General features: G+C 40.1%; 1 protein-coding gene across 2 annotated transcripts in view; it reads right to left on the reverse strand.

Annotated features, from left to right (window-relative positions):
* Positions 1 to 16,500, reverse strand: part of KDM5A (lysine demethylase 5A) — a 49,623-nt gene extending 33,123 nt beyond the window's left edge. For both annotated transcript variants that reach the window (XM_013371968.3, XM_005500311.4), the window contains exons 1-8: positions 16,195 to 16,500; positions 14,240 to 14,317; positions 13,099 to 13,221; positions 11,048 to 11,218; positions 10,418 to 10,552; positions 5,329 to 5,434; positions 4,686 to 4,774; positions 1,642 to 1,800 (exon numbers count right to left, since the gene is read on the reverse strand). In XM_013371968.3, coding sequence (XP_013227422.2) covers positions 1,642 to 1,800; positions 4,686 to 4,774; positions 5,329 to 5,434; positions 10,418 to 10,552; positions 11,048 to 11,218; positions 13,099 to 13,221; positions 14,240 to 14,317; positions 16,195 to 16,359 — 1,026 coding nt within the window. In that variant the 5' untranslated portion in view covers positions 16,360 to 16,500. The remainder of the gene's footprint in view (positions 1 to 1,641; positions 1,801 to 4,685; positions 4,775 to 5,328; positions 5,435 to 10,417; positions 10,553 to 11,047; positions 11,219 to 13,098; positions 13,222 to 14,239; positions 14,318 to 16,194) is intronic.
* Between the last annotated feature and the right edge of the window lie 3,743 nt (positions 16,501 to 20,243).

Raw genomic sequence — 20,243 nt, forward strand, 5'->3', positions numbered from 1 at the left:
TGGAAAGGAATTCAGAAGATCAATAGTTTCTTGTTCTTCAAGAGGAAATATCCTTAGCCTATGCCCAGCACTTATCAAAGTAGTTCTTAAATGGAGCCTGCAATATAGAATCTATAACATCTGTAAACACTGTCAAACAATGTTGACCTGAATACACATAGAGAGCTCCTATCCTGTTCTTCCCAGCTCCTGTTCCAGCACCCTGCTGTTAACATTACATTAAGCATCTGTGCACAATTAACATTTAAAGTAAAAACTGAGGCAAAAAGCACTACTGAGCATTTCAAACTTCTCCTGCTATTTGTTTACTTTCCATTACAAAATATAGCTACATTTTTTCCCTTCTTCCTCTTACTTCCAATGTATTTCCAGAATTTTTCAAGTACTTTCTGTATCATTAGCAACTTACTTGGCACCTTAATTTTCCCGATTTTATCCCTACATGTGTATTTTTTCATTGAGAATAACCTATCACTGCTTTTACTGCTCATAGTAGTACTGAAGTTTCTCATGAGTTTCCGCATTCTTAAATCACTGCAGTCACTCTATTTACTACTAGCTGAAGTTTGCTAATACTCCTTCATTGCTCTCTCTTAAGGGAACAAGAAACAAGCAGCTTAATCCACTTTGTGAGTGGCAGCCCAAAGGGTTAGTTGCAGCTCTTCCCTTGCCTGTAACTATGAATTTCCACCTCTCTCACAACAGCATTTGCCTGAGTTCATCTGACAACCTAATCTCTCTTGGTGGAGGGTCAGAGAGCAGTGAGCTGATCCACTTCATCATGTGGCTGCACAACTATACTCATACATAAAGGAAAGAGCAGAAGCCCACAGCTGGGAAGGGTGTGGGGAATGTGAGGGGAAATAGACAAATATAAGCATGTGTGCAACTGCCTCTTTTGGAAAAAACACGGTCTAAAATGTAATAGTCGGTCACAAAATTACAGCTTTAAAAGAGTAATTTTTTTCCTCTGAATTCTAGAACTACCAATTTCCTGAGCTTGCAAAACTTGTTTTCTTAAGACAAATACCAAGCTAATCAAGTGATGTTTGCTGCCTTTAGGCTGTTGATCAGTCATCTCTTGGAACTTGGTAGCTCTTCTTTCGTGAACAATGAAATTCCACTAGCTTCCACTTTCAGAGCCCAAATGGTTCTTTTTTTAGACTAAACCAAATCTAAAACAGCTACATATTTTTAAATTAGTTCTTTCACTTTCTGCTGCCAGCTATTCTGAACAATGCCATAATGACTTCCCAATAACCAAAGCTCCCTGTTACGCTCAAGTCACATACTTTTATTACTTCCTAGTTTACAAAATGTCTCACTGTTATGCTGAAACACCTATCACAACCCTACTTCTCACCCTAATGTACCACTATCAGTTTATCAAATTGAGTTTCAGCTCTTAGCATACAAAGACCAAAGGTTTAGCTGCCATGTAGCAATATAACAAACAGTAGTTATGCCGAAGTGTAACAACCAAGAATAGCTGGAGTTTCACAGATCATTTTGACAATATTCCAGGCGAAACTACAGCTTCAACCCGGATAGAACGGCACCGAGCCGAACTGCTCTTCCTCTGTCTGATCTTTCCAGGAACACAAGCATACATACAAAGTTTGAGTAGTTCTTGAACTGTACCTCAGCAACGCACTTCGGACACCTCCAGTCACCCTTGGGTACATCAGGTAAAGGAGGAATCAAGCAAAAGGTGTGATAGCTGTCATCACATCCATCACACAGTAGCAGTTTGTCCTCATTATTTCCTCTGCCACAGAATAAGCAAACATACAGATCAACCTGTGGAGAGAAAAAAAGTTCAGAAAAATCTTTTCCCACCTAGAAACTGCCTTCTTTAAACTAAGGAACAAAGGATGAAATTGTGAAGTCTGATATATGAACAGAGTCTCCTCTGGTTTTTAAGAAAAGCTGATAATGAAAAATCATGCTTCATTTTCCTAAAGCGGTAATACATGATGGGCAGGGAGACTTCGGGTGCTGCAAAATAACTATCCAGTTCAGTTGGACAATTATTTTCTACATAACTTGAAGCAGCACCTCATTTAGATTATTCTAAGGCAGAAGAGTATGTAACATTTTTTCAAATTTCATACTCTCCCTTCTCTTTGGGTCTCTATCATGGAAAACAAGTCAAACTAAACCTCTACGAAGAGCACACAGCTGAGGAATATCTTCAAAAACTATTTCAGAAACATACATGCCACTACTTAAAACAGTACAGTGATTATCTTTGCAATTGAAAAGAAGAGATAACAAAACCCGCAAACCTACAGACTTCAATCTAAAAATCCAAGGGGAAGGGAAGGAAACTGCATGTAAAGGTACCAACTTCTCATTTTCTCCAAAATAAAGGATAAAACTCCAAATGATAAGTGAGAAGTATTAAACTGGATACAATAGCAAACAATTTTCGCAGGTGTCTGTCCAAGATAATCACTCAACAAGAACAACACTGACTGGGAGATATTCTCCAGGACCAAAGATAAAACCATATCAACAGGTTTCAAATTTTCTTTGCTGTTGCTTCCTGTAACATTCAAAGGACCTTTAATTTAATATAAACATTTAATATAGTACTGAAGATCTGTAACATAATCTATATGAAGAAACTTCATTACTTTAGCACAGCTAAAAAATTTATCTTATGCATAAATTCTTAACAACAACATGAAATTCGTGAATAACCCTTGCTCCAAACCCTGCTACTACTCCTGTCAGTCAGTAGGCAACTCAGGCTATGTGTATTGCCTTTATGCAGCTCAAAATAACACCACAAGTGGTGTGCTTGGTTTTTGGGGATCTGTTAGTTTCATCAAGATGTCACAAAAATGCATGCTTTTCAGCTGATTAGGCTTACACAGTTGTGTTAAATACTTGATGTCAATCCCATCTTGGTTACACCAACCTAGTTAATTATGCAACTTCCTGGCTATGCAATACTATACTTCTTAAAAAGACTGCTCAGGTTTCATAAGAAACAATTTTTTTAAATAATGCAGTTCTATTAATATACACGATTTTCACTTTTTTAAAAAAATCCATACACTCAGCCTCCTGGAATATCATGTCTGTCTAAAACACTGAATGAGTTGCTTTTGTTTCAAGTATATGAAATAGAGAGGGTACCCTTAGCAGACACTTCCAGATTCTCTTCCTAGAACTAAAAATGCATTTAAATGGCAATCATAAGAGGTGGCTATTCTATGATACTCACTAGTTACCTATCACTGATAATACCTTTTTCTCTCCAAATTCATATTACCATATGCAATCTTTTTTATTTCAGCCCAAGGGATGATTTGTAAATTACAAAGACTGCACTGAAATACATATTCACAACAATCTGTGATTAGACAATAAGCACAAATAAGCCTCCTAACCACATAACAAAACACAGTAAGACTATTATGACGCATAACTACATGGGGGGGGGGGGGCGGGGAGGGAAGAGAGGATAAAAAGGTGTATTTTATTTCATAGTTAGCAAAAAGATTAGAGCATAAACAAAACTGCAGAACAGTATTTTTCAGGTAAAAGTTATATAAGGCTAATGTATGACCTGCACACTTCAAAGACTGCTTTCCTTGAAGATCTCTCATCCAAGTAAAGAGAAGTGTGGAACCAAATGGTACTAAATTACAGAATTTCACAAGATTATAGTTACAGCAATTCAGTTCCAAAATAGCAGTTCTGTTTCTACAGTATTTTAGTTTTATCTTATAAATAAGAGTAAATGGAAAGAGTAAACAAACAGTTTTCCATAAAGAAACAGAGACTAGATAAAAGATTTTTCAATCAAAGCATACCTAAAACAATCACAACACTTACACAGTCTAGGAACACCGTATACTCAGAAATAATAGTACGATTAAAAAAAAAAAAATCAAGTCACACAAATTCTAACTTAGCTGCAATGGCACAATGATCTGTTTTTAAATACACAACTTCTTCCACATTTTTCCCCAGAAGGCATTTCTACACATAAAAATATGATTACTAGAGATTTTTGACTGTCTTGGTATTCTATGGTTGAAATTTAAAATGAGCTTTTATAAGTGTTCTCAGGCTAAGAAAAAAAAAAAACAGCTAAATTATTAGCAAAGGGTCTAAAGAAAAGCATGGATTTTCATTCATGGTTGCATACACATGCTAAATTATGACACTTTAAAAGTCAAATGTGATGTGCTATGAAAGACATTAAGAACAACTATACACTGCTATTCCATGATCAAACATCACAGTGCTAAACAATTCGTTTTTCCCCTTATGGGTTCCTCTTGCATGAACTTGCATAATGACTAGTTTAAACTCGGAACAGAAAAGACATGAAAGCTGGAATTGCTAAAAAATAACCTCCTGAAGTAATGGAGCACTTTAAAATATCTTTTAAGGAAGAGAAGTAGTATTATATTTGTTCTACCAACCCCATGATCAGCAAGTACCTTGACATTGCAACATTCTTCCTGTCTGAAAGATTAAAACAAAAACCTAGAGCATAAATTATTTTTCAAAATACTGTTCATTCTTCCCACAACAGTATCATCTGCTGCAGTGTCCCTCCATTTGTCTACTTAGGGGTACAGGGGGATGTTTTAGAAGCGAAAAATGTTATAAATCAATCAATTTCTTATTATCAGAAATTGCAACAAAGGAATCAAACTTACAAAGTTGACAGAAAGAGTTCCTTTGCGTTGCCTCATCTGCATTCCAAATGCTTCTGATCTGGTTCCCTTGCGTCTTCGTGTCACCTCATCTTGAAATAAAATAAAGTTAAATGTCATTAATATCACAACAAGATAGACTTAACTTGCAAAAACAACACAGATGTCCAAACTGGTACCCTGCCTTTTGTATCAGAAACTACCTGACAGTCCAAAGCAAATAAAAATGCCTTCTTATACCTGGCCAAGTTAAAACAAACAGGGATTAGGAAAATGTATTTTGCTTATCCTCACAGGTGATGCCAATTGCCTCAGAAAACAGAGCGAATTACACCAATAATTTGTGGACTTAGCTGGTAGGATCAGTTCCAGCATTGTCAAACCCTGTTTTCCCTTCCAGCCACTGATTTCAATACAACAGCTGCTTAATTGCTATTGTTACTATATAATACATAAAGAGTTGAAACTATGCCAAGTTACATGAAGCACCCTGTAAATCTCTCTCATGAACAAAACCCTAGAATACTTAGCTTTCTTTTTCCAGTTATAATGATTTGCTCACTTCTTAATGTTGTCTCTACAGACACACAGGAAAGATTTAACAGCCTTGTTACTTTACACAGCAATAATCCCAAGCTTTAATTACCCTCTTTATCCTTTGCTCCCAAAGCCAGTCCCATCATCTTGGGTCCAGCTCCAAAGATCTGCAGCTTCTTCAGTTCAGTATTTCTACTCATTTCTCCTGCCTCCGACTAAAAATAAAAACAAGACCACATCAGCATAAACCACCAATATTTCCCCTTCAAGTTTCTTCGTAATTTGTTTATATTGCATTCTCCCACAACATCAGATCATCAAAAGAAAGAAAACAGAGGCATGAAAAGGTAGGATTTTCTGTTGCTGAAGCCAATGAACAAATGCATACAGAATAAAAGACAGCACTTTGGCCCAGCTTTCCCAATTATTTCCCATTTAGTTCACAGATACACTCTTTCAACAGGATTTTTTAATCTGCTTCCTTGAGTAGACACATACACATGACACTAATGAGTTCCAACCTACTTCCTTCGGCTTGGCTGCTCCTGGGTTTATTTGTGATGAAATGTTATGAGTACAAATCTTGAAATCACAAAATCAGAGATGAAAAGACCCATTAGGACATAACTCCATGGCCGCTGCCAGTGCTGTTTCTGAAGGTGTCCTGCTCAACTGAACTTATTCTCGTTTCCCATGTCTCACCTACCTCATTTTTCCACATCATTGGCACTAACCTAACCGCAAAAAAGAAGCTCCGTATTCTGTTTTTATCTGCAATGCAATTACCTTAGTATTTTTCTTTCTGTTGCCTCCTTATACTTTGAATGCCCTTTATAAACTGATATAGAAGGCCACTAAATTATCATCATTTGCAATCTTTCTCCTGAGATTTACTCATCTTTAAGATCTTGGCAAACCCATCTAATTCCAATGAGGGTATCTTCAAGTTACTTGAAGATATCTCACCTGTTATTTTCTACAGAGTTATGGCCTGATGTATCATGCATGAAATAAGCTCCCTTAGGGTGACAAGCATTCAGTTTTTAATCAATAAACAACAACAACAACAAAAAAAACCTTCCCAAAAATATTTAAAATATATTCAAATGCACTCTCAGTAAAACTTAAAGAGAAGATCATTTCAATTTATTCTTGCTTCTGGAACACATTAAAAGAGATATCATTTCCTAGACATTATCACTCTAAGGAATTTTTAGCAATATCTAGAATCCCTGTTCCCACTGAACTGTGTACGTAGTATGCTAACCAGCGTCTTTCCAAACTGATTATTGCTCATATTCTAATTTTAAACATTCATGAATTCTATGTTGTTATTATATTATTTTCACTTTAGATGTGTGTTGCTAACTTTGTAAGTCCACTCTGAAATTGCACACTACCTGGCAATCTTTTCTCATAAATTCCTCACTTTTTGGCTAACAAGCCTTAAGGAAACAGAGTTTTTCTCTGTACAGGAAAGCCTGCTACTTGGAGACTTCATAGTCCCTCAGTTCCCATTTGAAATTCATTAACAGCTCATCCATTCTCTCGACTAATTGAAGCTGACAGAATCAACCCACATTACATTTCTCAGCACAGCACAGTTTTCCATAATTTCAGCAAGGCTTCTGAATTATCTACACAATTTCTCTCTCCTGCTATTGTGACCCAAGACAATCTTCCCAATACCTGAAAAATAGATTTACTTCTAGTAAATATGATAGTAAAAGATTAATGTGCCGCAACCACTCTACAGTTTTACAGCTTTACCTGGATTCCACTAAACCTAAGTGGATTCAATCCATTCATGCTCAGGTGGAAAAGGCTATACAGTTTTCAAAAAGAACAGGTTGAATATTGAAATGTTTGGGTTTTAAATCAGATTCTTACATAAACTTATGAACACTGCCAGGATATTGCTAGTTTAAGTTGTGAATGCCAAAAGCGTTCAGAAGCCTCAATAAGTAGTCTTTCTGTGGTATCCTTTAAGACTGCTTAAAAACACCAAATTCAAAACTGTGAGCACATGGAGGCAGAAATCTTGCATTCCTTGCCATTTTCTCATCGGTAACAGCACAAACTCCTTTACACTTTCACATTATATTTTATCCACATAACAAAAAGCAAAATGAACTTGATTAAACTGCAGTTCTATTCTCAGCTCCTCTTCTTCCTGAAGGATGCAGGCTGATATCTTTGTTTCTTTTACCTTCCCAAATGGAAGAACAACCCAAAGGCTTGCATATGGCCAAACTGTAATAGCATGACCCAGTTACACTGGATTTACAAACTATCTTTTTTCTATTGTTCTACTCTCATCAACTTTGAAACATTTGAATCTCCACCCCTTCGCCCCAATACAAAAAACAGAGCAGTTACAAACAATAACCAAAAAATATATGTGTTTGGGTCATTTATCAGCATCTCCGAGAGCTCTTTTGTTTCACACAATTGTTCCCAAGGAAATAAACCTTTCAAATTAAAAAAAATGAAGCTCACTTTATAAATTCAGTTATTCTGAAACCACACGAATTTGTAGAAGAAATCTGAAAGAGGATACATTACTTTGAATTCACTTCAGTTTTTCAGAAATTTCTCTACATGTTAATATCATTTAGAAAGACAGTGCTTCATTATTTTTTGTTTCAGTACTGCATTTCTCTACCAGAAATCATCATGATGTAATCCCATTAGACAAATCCCTTGCCAGTTAAAGTACACCCTAACAGATGATCTATGAAGATATAGTACTCTTTCCTAAGAAAAAAAGTATTCTCCTAAATTTAACCTTTCCTTAACGATATTCTCCTTTCCTAATCTGAATTCATTCTACTTTTTGTTGTCCTTTTCTTTACAAGCCTTTAGTAATTCAGTTGCCCTTCTCCAGTTTTCATTTGTGACAGCCTTCTTCAAAGAAAAAGGAAAGAGAATGAAGCATTAACTTTCTTTTTGCATAGAATCTCTCATCACCAAACTATCTTCTTCCTATTCAGAGCCAATGTATTCAACTGACATTTGATTGTAGCATCCAAAGCCTCCCAACCCATCTTTCACAAAGGAGAATTGTCATTCCATATTTTCTTTCATTTTTCACTTTCTCTAAAAATTCAAAAGTTTGCCTTTCGAAAGTCTGTCACCCCCTTCTACTGATGAGGATCTTAGTTCATTTCTGTAATTTATGACTATTATCTTTATGCTCTTTTATTCATTACCCATTCTTCAGTAAGCTATCTGCAAGAAGAAAATGCAGAGGATTTTTGGAGAGTACTTTCAGCATTTGGAAGAAATCTACTGACTTGCAGAGGTCAGCGCAGTTATCCATGCTCACTACCAAGGCACTGGACTACTCCACACACTACACACAAATCATTCAGATGTTTCAGCTGGAGTAGAATGACATTTATTTAGGTTTTTACATTAGTTGCACATTGCCTGTGCTCTGAAGACTATCTAGACAATCTCTGGTACAATTTCAAGTATGCACTCAAACAATAAAGAGAGCCCTGTCTACAATAAGGAGGTGTACTGAAATCTGGAACAATTTCTCAGCATTCCCCAGATATTTACACTTCTACCATTTGGGGCTACTGCAGACAAATCTCTTGTTTCTAAATACAGTTCCAAAGTTGACTTAAGAGTTACACATAGCTTTGAACACAGCCAAAAAGTATTTCTCCTGGCTATGCAAGTAGGTTGAGTTTTTCCTGCCTGAAAGAACTCATTTCAGCCATTTTAATAAACGTAATGCTTAAAAGACAGTGTGGCTACAGGCCTAATGAAAGGCATTTAAATATACGTATTTATTTTTTGCAGCTGATCCAAGTAAAATCACCTCTCTCATTTCTGAAATGCAGCCCGTTTAAATGAAATGAAACGGATATACTATGCCAGGATCACCACAGAATTTTTGTTTTTCAGTTAAGAGGAAATGAGAAGTACCATTATTCTACTGAAATCAGTAAGAGGAAAGAACCTACAGGATCTTAATAACGCAGTGGTGCTTCTATACCATGTATGAGAAAAAGGTCATACTGGCATTATCTCACAAGATTCATTCAAATCCAAAGCAGAATTCCACAGAACAAATAACTGCTGCAGTTCCTGCAGCACTCTGTTTTTCTGGAGAGGACACTAACAATACATGGTTTGAGAGAACTGGTAAGATCACAGGCTGGGATGCATAGTTATATGGTTATGAGAAATAAATATCAAGGCAGCCTCAGTAAATTGAGAAAACAGACTAAAAAGACAATGTAGTCTAAGTCAATCATGACATCAGAGAAAAAGACAGAAGCTTATAAAGGATACTCAAATATCTCAGTGACAAGAACAAAAGCAGTTTAAAAGCATTTGTGTACAAAACTAGCTTTCACCCATGTTCTGGTGACCGGCCAGCAGGGAGCCACTCAACTTGTTGGGCAGAGCCTTAGGATGACACCTGAAACAGATTTGTCAAAAGGTGAAGGCCTGCTTTTAGCAGCGCAACAAAAGCAATGGAGCCACCAGGACAAGCCTCCAAGATTATTTCTACTGGTATAGCACTTAAAATGGCGGTGATTCGGTTTGAATTGAGACCTCTTGTGAGCTACTCCCAGGATTTTATATCACCTAGTAGAATATCAGATATTTCTAGAACACTACTAATCCAGAAGGAAATGAACCGCTTTCCAGTAGAAAAACTGTGGAAATCCCATATAGTTCCAGCCATCCCTGAGCACCTGCCCTCAATGTGTTTCATTTCTTCACAAAAACAGTCTTGTCCAGCTTGAGATAATTAGTGCCAAGTGCAACTCCCACAATTAATAAAGACTTACTGAAACATATTTGCATTCATATAACTAAATGGCAAAACTTAAAAACGCTTTCCAAACTTTGCACCATTAGAAGCTTTAACATCATTTCACAAATGGCTTTTTAACTGCTTAGTTTTCACAGATATGTTCACTGCAGAGGTACCTAGACCACTTGTTAATAAGTGGCTTTTTAAAGATTTGAGATAAACAGAGCATCTACCAGAAGCAAACCAGGCCTCAGAGAGACATCCTTCTCTGGATTTGATTTAAATGAAGACTGCTTCCTGCTGATGCTTTTCAGCAGGCTCCCACAGCCAGACAACGGCTGTTGCACTGCCAATGCTGCTGTGCTGGTGGAAGGAATAAGCATTCTCTGTCCTACTTAGGAGACAATTAACAGGGTACCTGCGATTTGACGCGCCTGGTTCTCTTGAGCACGACGTTCATCCTTGAAGCCTGCTTTGGGGAAGCCTGGGCATCTGAGCTGAGATCCTCAGCCTCCACTTTTTCCTTAAGGTCCAAGTTTGGCTTTTGGATGCCCTAGAGGATCAGAGCACAGGACACCAGGTTGATTGATCAAGTGGTGCTGATCATTCCATGGTCTGTGAACCATTTTGTTTGCTAAGAAAGAGGACGAGTGAAATCACACAGTATTACACATGCCATTTGGACAAGAGACCAATGAATCCACACACTCTTCAAATAAGGAAACTGAATCTCAACTGCCAGCTTATCAAGAGACAGAGACATCTTTCCAATTAATCTTTTTTTTTTTTTCCCCCTGTTTTCTTTCCCCAATAGGGCTCGTCTCAGTCCTATAAAGAAATGGCTACCAGAAAATAACTACACAAAGTCACATTACAATTTCTAGCACTTTTCTGTCACAGGTAGGCTTGAGGGCAATTCTAGGTTCATTTACATACCTAAAGCTTCTAAAAGCATAGACCCTATGTCCTACTTTTGTACGCAATAACAAGCAGCATGCTACGTGCAGCTCAGATCCCCTCTTCATACACTGAAAGAAAAGCATCTCACCATGAGGCTGACCCCAGACTGGAAGAGCTCATAGGGGTATAAGAGCCGTTCATAATGAGACTTGAGTAATGACCCTGTGCCTTTTCCTGGCAGGTAGCCAAGCCGACTTGCCACTTTAGACCATTTCTTCTCTTTAGTGACTACTTCAAAGCCTCCTTTGCTGGCAACAATCTGAAACACATAAATAAAAAAGTTAGGGGTTTTGAGCTGCTCTCATCACCTTGCATAAACCAAGAATCAATTAAACCAACGAAATGTTAAAAAGTTCTATTGAAAAGTAACAGAATCCCAAATTTAGTTTTTGCTTCCTGAAGGACTAGTACTTCAATAACTAAGTGCTTACTTTGCCTCATTACTTAATAGACTTAACATGACAATTTTCCTAGTGAATGTACATTGCATACTGTTCTAGACAGGAGGAGTCCAACAGTTAAGATTTATGACATGTTGGAAAGAACACAAACCCCACCGTCAGAAGAAGCTGGAAAGTTAACTCTCTCACCAGACTTGTTTTCTGACGCAAAACACAAGTCTGGCCAGGAGTGAGGGCCACTCTAACAGACCCCAGGTAGAAGGGAATGTTGGAGCTCATAACTTCAGACTTACAGAAACTCTCGCAAAACCCCAAATGGAAAAGAGACTACTGTAAAAAGAAGAGAAACTGAATTTACCTTCCAATTAACTCAATCTAGTTTTTACAACTGACTTCAATTGGTCTGGGTCTAGTAATTACCATACAGAACTATCACTGCTTACATGTAACAAATACGTACACAGAATGAAAAACAACACATCGCTTGATTCTAAGCAATGATCATAACAGCATATGAGTTGCTTCCTCAGAAACACTGGCCACATTTCCACTGCCTCCATTCCCTTTACATTTTCACTGCCAAGAAGCTTAAAACTCAAACAAATTATAATTTTGTTTGTAAGACTAATAGCATTTCTGCAACAGTGTAGTTTTGCATTAGGTTTCTTTACACATGAGGACCAAATTTCATGCTTGATGTTTCACAGACTGTTAGAAACCTCGACGCAAAAACATTTTGTTACTGGAGTGAAATTTACAGTTTACTTTTGAGGCTGAAGTAAATTAAAAAATCTAATTGTGACAGCGACAAATAAATTAGTTAATGCTGGTTCCTCTTATAACCAGAAATAGCTAAACTTAGAAAAAACATATAATATTAATAATCATTATTTTTCCTCATATTTACATCTAAGTACTAGAAAAGCCATTTTAAATGAAACTATTTCTAAACTTCAACTTATCTTCAAAATACCCATGCAAATTTGACTTCTAGAATTACCCATACATGAACAATGGCTAGAGAAGCCACTAAGTAATTAAATAAGCTTAGACCTAAATATCTGCAATAAACCAAAATGTTCCAGTTCATAACAGCGACCTAGATATTTCCCAGTACCACTATTATATTCCACATTTCCCAGCAAACCACTATGGACAGGAAAAGAGGAAAAAAAAAACTGAAAGGCATTTCATCAATCTTTCTCTGCATTTTATCTGTCATTCTAGACTATTCAAAAGACTGACTTCTTTCCTTAAAAATAAAATATATTCAGATCTTTACACATCTACTTACCTACGAGAAAGAAATCTTGACTCAGAATGGAAACAATTACAACGGCAATTCATTACAGAATTGCGAGGTCAGGAGCTGAACTGCATGCAATTATACCGCTGCCTGCTCAAAAACCACCTCGAAATCCTGTGGCTCTACCACATGTAAAAAAGGAGAACTAAGAAGTGGTCACCTGACATCAGGATGTCCAAGCTGTGTACAAGGTAATGAATAAATGCTGTAGAGAATCCAATCAAAGTCAACGGATTTAACTGTGCTTGACATGTCTGCCATAACCATTCAGCTTAAAAATTCTCTTTCACTGTATTTTTTTCTACACTTTCATTTAATCTGTGTGTTAATGAGATTAATGCTGTAAAACAAGCCTTCCATGTTGTTTGGCTTCTTGAACTTGAATGAAAAACGAGGTCTGAGTCAGACCAAGATCTACAATTGCTTACTCACCTTGCTCAGACCGTAGAGATCCAGTATTTTTCTTTCTACTACAGGGATTTTTAAATTGGATCCTTGGAGTTCCCAAAATTTTGCTAACTGATCCAAGAAGTCCAGCTTCACTCTTGTCATTGCCTGCAATCAACAAAGACAAATGTCTATGTCCCAAAATGAGCATGAAAAAAACATGAAAAGTTTTTATAGTGTTTACATTTTCGAAGTGCAACTTGGCAAGCAAAGTATTTCTTATTCATGTAAAAAAACCAAAACAAAACAACAAAAATATAAATATTGATAAAAACAAGTATCTTTACAAACAGAAATTTGTATATGCTTTTCTCACCAAACTCTTACCTAACAATTTCTTGGTCTGAAACCAAAATGCATACTTATGAAAAAAATCAGCATTCCAGGGAGAAACACAAGAGCAATTATTAAAATATATATTGGAGGGGAGAAGGAGAGTTACTAAGAGCTTTTATATATACCTTAACCATGCAGAAGGGCCTCCTCCCTTGCATATTTTTGGAGTACTCAAATCACTTTCCATAAGGAGACCCACTTACAAGCCAAATGATACATGACTTTTTGTTGTATGTACAGAGAAAGGCCTTGAGAAATGTTGTATAGAAAAGGAAAAACCAGGACAGAACGCAACTCTTACTGCTTTCAAGAAAGCTCCCATACATTTTTGAATCATAAAATTAAACGAGTATAATAAGCCTATTAAAAAAAAATCCGTTCATTTTAAGGCTTAAAAGGCATTACCAAGACAGTATAAGGTAACCAGAAGCTTCAGAACAGCAGTAAATGTTTTAAGAAAAAAAAATTCATTGCTGTAGAGCTCTGAAGGCTAGACACTGGCAGCTCTTACTTATACAACATGGTATTTGGCATTCATTTTAGGCATTTCCAGTTGAATATGAAAAACTCTTGTGGTTATTTTGGGTAATAAAATAAACCCCAGACTTTTCTCAAAGCTGTAGAGAGTTATTTTATATGAACTCTGCCACTGCCAAGTATAAACACTGATGTGGTCTACGGGTTTCTAAAGTCTACCCCATTCAGAAACCTGCCAAGATACAAATCTCAAGCAAGGAAACTTACTCTTTCAGTGCAAACACAAAATTATATCAACAGTGGAAAAGCTCACCTCCAGTTCATTCAGGCGCTGAATTCGTGGAGTGAAACGAAAACTTTGTACTTCACATGCAAATGGAGGCTGCCAGTCCTAAACAGAGACAGAAAGACGTTTTATGGATTCAAGAAACTTCTCAAACACTGTGCAAAACAGAAGACCCTAACAAAGTCTGAGTAAACAAGCTCCCAATAGTAGAAGAGTTTCTCAGTACAACTGGTTATATAATTTTCCAATTTTAATACATTCTTCTCCTTTTAAAATAATGTTCTTCCCACTATATTTTAGTTTGATAAAAGAGATCCTCACAGAATTAAAGATATAAAAGAAAATAAGATTCAAAGCATTTCAGTATGCATTATCTTACACTGAATTTAAATATGAGAGATAGACTGTAGCTTGTTATTTATTTACTTTTTAAAAAGTTCCATATATCCTGCATGTTGCAAAATTCTCACCATCAACAGAGGCAAACACTAAATAAAGCACATTATTATGCATGTAGCTTTTTTCCTGTTTGTCTACAGTCATTTCCATAAAGATAAGACCACCAGCCAGGAGTCCAACTCTTTAACGTAAATATAGCCTTAAATAAGGACTTTCTCAACACAGTCACCAGTCAGTTCAACCCAGAGTGCCTCTTAGCCTCATTTCTCAAAACCATGCTACAACGTCAAAACATAATTCAGCTTTTTAATACTTTTTAAGAAAGCTTAAGTTATAGTGGATTGTCTACCTGGCAGTAAATACAACAGAGTAAGGACACCCCACACTAAGTATTTATTATGTGCGCTGCTGCAGCATATAAAGGCCTCAAGCCCGATCGTAAAATATTTACAGCTTCTACTAACAGAAAAGAATAATAAATCAGTAAGGTTGGTATAAGGTCTCCAATTGAGTCCTTATTGCGGGTTGCAAATCAACCTGACGCATGCATCCTGCAAAACCCTGCAATGCAAACAGCTAAGCAATCATGGAGAAATACAAATGTGTTCAACGGCCAGGAAAGTTCTAGTTATTCTCAATGAACAGGATCTGGATCAGTTTCTCGTGGCCTCTCAACCTAAGCCATTCTGCTTATTTTAGAAAGGGCAGCCCCTTGGAGGTCAAGTTTTCAGCATGTCATTAAATCAACTAAACAGATCCCAGCAACCCAGACAAGTCAGAAGGAGAGGAAGGATCATGAAATCTAATCGGCAACCCCCGTATCCAAGTTGTTCTCAGTTACATGCCTTCTTTTCAGGTTTTTTCTTCTATCAATACCTTCTACTCTTTTATTTTACAACTACAGGTAAAGTTTATTTGTACTTTAATTATTAAGTGATCCAACCTGTGATGTTCTTGCCTGATGTTCTCATCTAAATGGCTTACCGGGTCACAGTGCAAGCAATCATAAAATAAAGATCAAAATAAAGATCAAGCCACTGGAGAGATTACACTTCTGCTTCTAAACTGTTATGCATAAACATAATTTCCCTGCATAAACAGGTTGATTTTGCACTTTTATTAACAGTTTAAATACTATGTCTATAAACAATAATCCATTAAAAAGAAATACCCTTCCTCCTCTCTCTCGTGGAGCACACACCTGATTTCATCTACAATGCCTTTGCATTTTTGCACAAGTAGACTGTTGGATTGGTTTTTTTTTTTTTAAAGGAAAAAGAGCGTGAAGTCCTGGACACCGGCATGCACTGCTGGCTGATCACCCGCTCCAAAACGACCTTTACAAAACCCAGATTTGAGGTCAAAGCCTATAGAGCTTCTTCGGTGTCCCTGGCAGAGAGACCGAGGCCTATGGAAGGCGACACACGAAACCTCAGGAGTGGGGGAAGGGGCTCCCCGGGTCCCCACGTCCACCGCTCGGCTACCGAGACCCCAGGCCCGCTCAGACCTCCCGGCGAACCCCTCCCGGCCACCCTGGGCCCGGCCCGGGCCCACGCCCTGCCCCCACCCCAGGCGGGTGGTACCTTGGGGGGCCGGATCTTGCAGATGCCGGTTTTCTCGGCCAGGCCACGGATGCGGCCGATGAAGCCGAGCGGGTCGCTGAACTCCTCCCAGCTGGGCTCGAACACGGGGCACTCGGGGGGGGGCACGAACTCGGCCGCGTAGCACGACCCACCGCCCCCCGACATGGCCACAGCTGGACGGCGCCGCCGACGGGGGGAGAGCACCGAGTGCCGCGGCGGGGCAGGGCGGGGAGGTGCGGCCGGGGGGGACCCTCAGGGGCGGCCGGCAGGGCTGGGCCGGTGGCCGAGGCGCATCCTCCGGCGGCGGCTGCCGGGCTGCACGGCCACCGGGAAGGCGGGGAGGGGGCGCGGAGCGGCCGTGCGGGGCAGCGGGGCGGCTGCTACCGACTGTTGTTGTCCCGTCCCCCGGGGCTGCCTCCCCCCTCTCGCTCGCCCCTCTCGCTCGCGTTCCAGCTCGCCGGAAGTTACGCGTCTGGATTTGAGCCCTCCCCCGGAAACAGAAACCGCTGTTGCCTTCCGATCCAAAAAATAGTCCCTCCGCTACTCTCCTGGCGAGGAGGCTCCCAGCGCTGAGGAACCGGCCGCCTCCCGGGCCCGCTGCTCCCGGCAGCACTCCTCCGATAGCGACACCGCTCCGCCCACCACACCTCAGCACACCCTACGGGGCGGCCGGGGCAGGACGGCGTCGGAAGGGAGTGGGGGGGGGAGGGGGGCGAGGAGGGCGGGGCCGCCTCCACTTCCGCCGCGGAGGAATGTGCGACGAAACTCGACACATTCACTTCCGGTTCTGAAGGGCCTTTTCGCCCATTGTCTGAGCCGGACGTCAGGAGGAAGGCTGGGAGCCCCGCCCCCTCCACCCAGACCCCGCCCCCTCTCCGGCCCCTCCCATCCCTCAGACTCCGCCCCCTCCCGCAAGCCCCGCCCCGCGGAACCCGAGAGGGGCCGCCCGGGCCCTCGGGACTTGTCTCCCGGCGTCTTACGCGGCTTCTTCTCTTTATTGCTTTGAACTTTTGCAGCAAAGGCGCCGTCGGCATTAGCGGGCCTGCCAGGCGGCTGCTCTGGCCGCTCCTTGAGATAAATCTGAATTAACCGGTGCTAACGCCAGTCAACGTGACATTTCTGTTGGCAGTTCCCCAGTCTTCTGCCCAGAGCATCCCTCTTGCTCACTGCTTCTCCCTTGAGGTCTCAGAAGTCGGGTTAGTAATTAACCACGGGGTTGTATTGAGGAGAAGCTGCCAAATTAATGTATACTGTGATTAAGTTACAAAAGGCGTTCCCATCATTAACCAACTGGCATGAGATAAATGCTTTCTGACCACCTGCAAAACAAGGGGATGTTTTTCAAGTTTTAGATCCTCCTGCATGACAAGAGGGAGACAGGAGATTTAGTAATACATTGTTTAGAAGCAGAGTGCTTAGCTTATAATTAACTAATAATAGATGTAAGTAAGAAACTAAATTATAACTAACATCATCAATTATTTCTTAGTATAGATGTATTGTATTGTATAGCAAAATTTTCAAAAATTGTAATGCATATGTAATGATTATGTGAATATAAACAATGCAAGAGCATCCACTCTTGGGAGTACTTATGGAGGATGATCCCCAGAGCTCCCCAGCGCTGCCAATAAAGAATAATGCTTAACAGTATAATTGACTCTGCTGTTTATTTCTCCATTTCAGTGTGAAGTACTCCACAAGCAACCCTCAACCTCTGTGTTGCATGTAGATACTCTGCTGATCTCCTCCTCCCCGTGTGGAATGTTTTATTTGCAAAGTCAAGTACTCGGTACCTCTTTTACCGTTACGACACACTCTTCAAAAGAGAATTGCATGATTTTGAGAGGGGATCTTATCAATGCTTATAAATATCTCAAGGGTGGGTGTCAAGAGGATGGGACTTGACTCTTTTCAGTGGTGCCCAACAATAGGATGAGGGGCAACGGGCACAGACCGAAGCACAGGAGGTTCCATCTGAATATGAGGAGAAACTTCTTTGAGAGTGCCAGAGCACTGAACAGGCTGCCCAGAGAGGTTGTGGAGTCTCCTTCTCTGGAGATGTTCAAAACCCGCCTGGACACATTCCTGTGTGATCTGCTCTGGGTGAACCTGCTTTAGCAGGTGGGTTGGACTGGATGATCTCCAGAGGTCCCTTCCAACCCCAACCGTTCTGTGATTCTGTGTTTGATTTGGTCCTTTTTAACCAGATCTCTGCCTTTAGTGTTCACCATACTCCACATCTCACTTTATTCTTGCTGTTTATTCCAGCTTTGGTCCTGGTGTACTATTTCAGCCTCAGAAAAAGTTAATTTCCTCCTCCTGTTACCATGCAGCTTACAAGATTTGCTTCAGAGAGACTAATACATCGGACTGCACTGCTTCCCTGCCAGATTGAAGAGATGTCACCCACATTTCACATATGGGAAACAAATGGCTCCAACGCAAGCGGTTAATTTTGACAAAAGTTACAGCTAAGAGCAAACTGATCTTATTTTAGTGAAATTACCAATGGTTATTGTGCCATTGCAATGTTTTGTATTTTGCAGGGAGTTCCTGTCATGGGTGCCTGATACTTTTATGCCGGTAAAAGCATGTGGAGTGCAGATGTTTCCTTACTAGTATCTAGCAACTTTATTTCTAAATACGCCTGCCTTTTATTTTCTTTTATTATTTGGTTGTGTCTCTCTTCTGATGAAATGTACTGCATTCTTTTGAGGAAATATATATCTATATGTATTCTATTCCCAACAGCAGAAACACCAACATAACTCAGTTACCAAGATAAACAGTGATTTAGCCAGGATTACAAGAGGGGGGAAAATCTGTGCTAGAAAGCACCTAATCCATGCAAAAGCGTTGTTTTTAGAACCAGTATTTTGCTGATTTCCTTCCAGACTGTTCAAGGTTGTTTCAGTTTTATGTTGATGTTTGTGCAGTGAAGGGCCCTGGAAGGTGCTGCTGGGAGGGGTGAAGGTTTTCCCAACAAGAGTAAAAAGATGAAAATCACAAATAACCTTTGAGGGGGCATTTTTTCATTTTATCAGTTCTGCAAGATACCCTTTTTGCAACAGAATTTTATGCTTTTCTCCATTGCCTCCTCTGGTTTGGGGGCTTTTGAGCTCTGGAACTCCGGGCCACGCTGCAGCTTGTGGACCCTGTCTCAATCCTTATTCTTCTTGGTCATCTGGAAGTGTTTATCGCTTCCCTGAGACTTCAGCCCCTTGTACAATATATTCAACCGCTTTATGAGGAGAGAGCAGCTCGTCTAACCAAGGATAATAGCAGCCTTTGTGCTGGACTTTGCCCAGAAAATGAGGTACCCTCCTCTTTTCTCTGTTTATTGAGGAAATTGACGTGAAGAACAACTTCAGAGTTTTGTGGGCAAGCCTAGATTTGGTTTTGTAACACAGAAAGTCTGTTTCTTTAAAGAAAAGGTTAGGGAAAAAAGTTGCCTTATTAGCATGCAAGGGGTTTTTTTTTAATCCCCGGTCGCACTTAGCAACTAAATCAGGAAATACTCTATTGCATAAATTGTGAGAACACTAAGCACTGCTAGGTTTGGGAAGATATAGGGGGGATGAAGAGGCTAAAAAGGATGTGGATGATCTAGAACACGCATGTGGATGGATGTTCACCCAGACCGTGAACCTGTGGCTGCTGCACCGCTCACTTCATTTTTAAAGGCAAACACAATGTTGTTGTGGAAGTTTTTTTGCCACTATTGATGAAATGTGTTCCCACTGCGCACTGCACTTATCATGCCCGGAGCTTTAAGCGCTGCCATCATAAAAACAGGGTCACTACGCAAGGCTCCACGTTTCTTCCCCAAAATACCTCTTCCCCCCGCCCCCCCCCCCCCCATGGCCGGTAGCCCGACGCGCAGCGCCACCACCGGCGCATGCGCCGCCCCGCCCCCCAGGTGCGCATGCGCGCAACACCAGAGGACTACAACTCCCAGACGCGCAAGCGCGGAGTCCCTGGCGTCCGTGTCGCGAGCGCTGATTGGTAGAGACGGTGGGCGCCGCGTGGAAGGCCGCTCGTGATTG

Source organism: Columba livia, chromosome 1, assembly GCF_036013475.1.
Source record: "Columba livia isolate bColLiv1 breed racing homer chromosome 1, bColLiv1.pat.W.v2, whole genome shotgun sequence".
NCBI lineage: Eukaryota > Metazoa > Chordata > Aves > Columbiformes > Columbidae > Columba > Columba livia.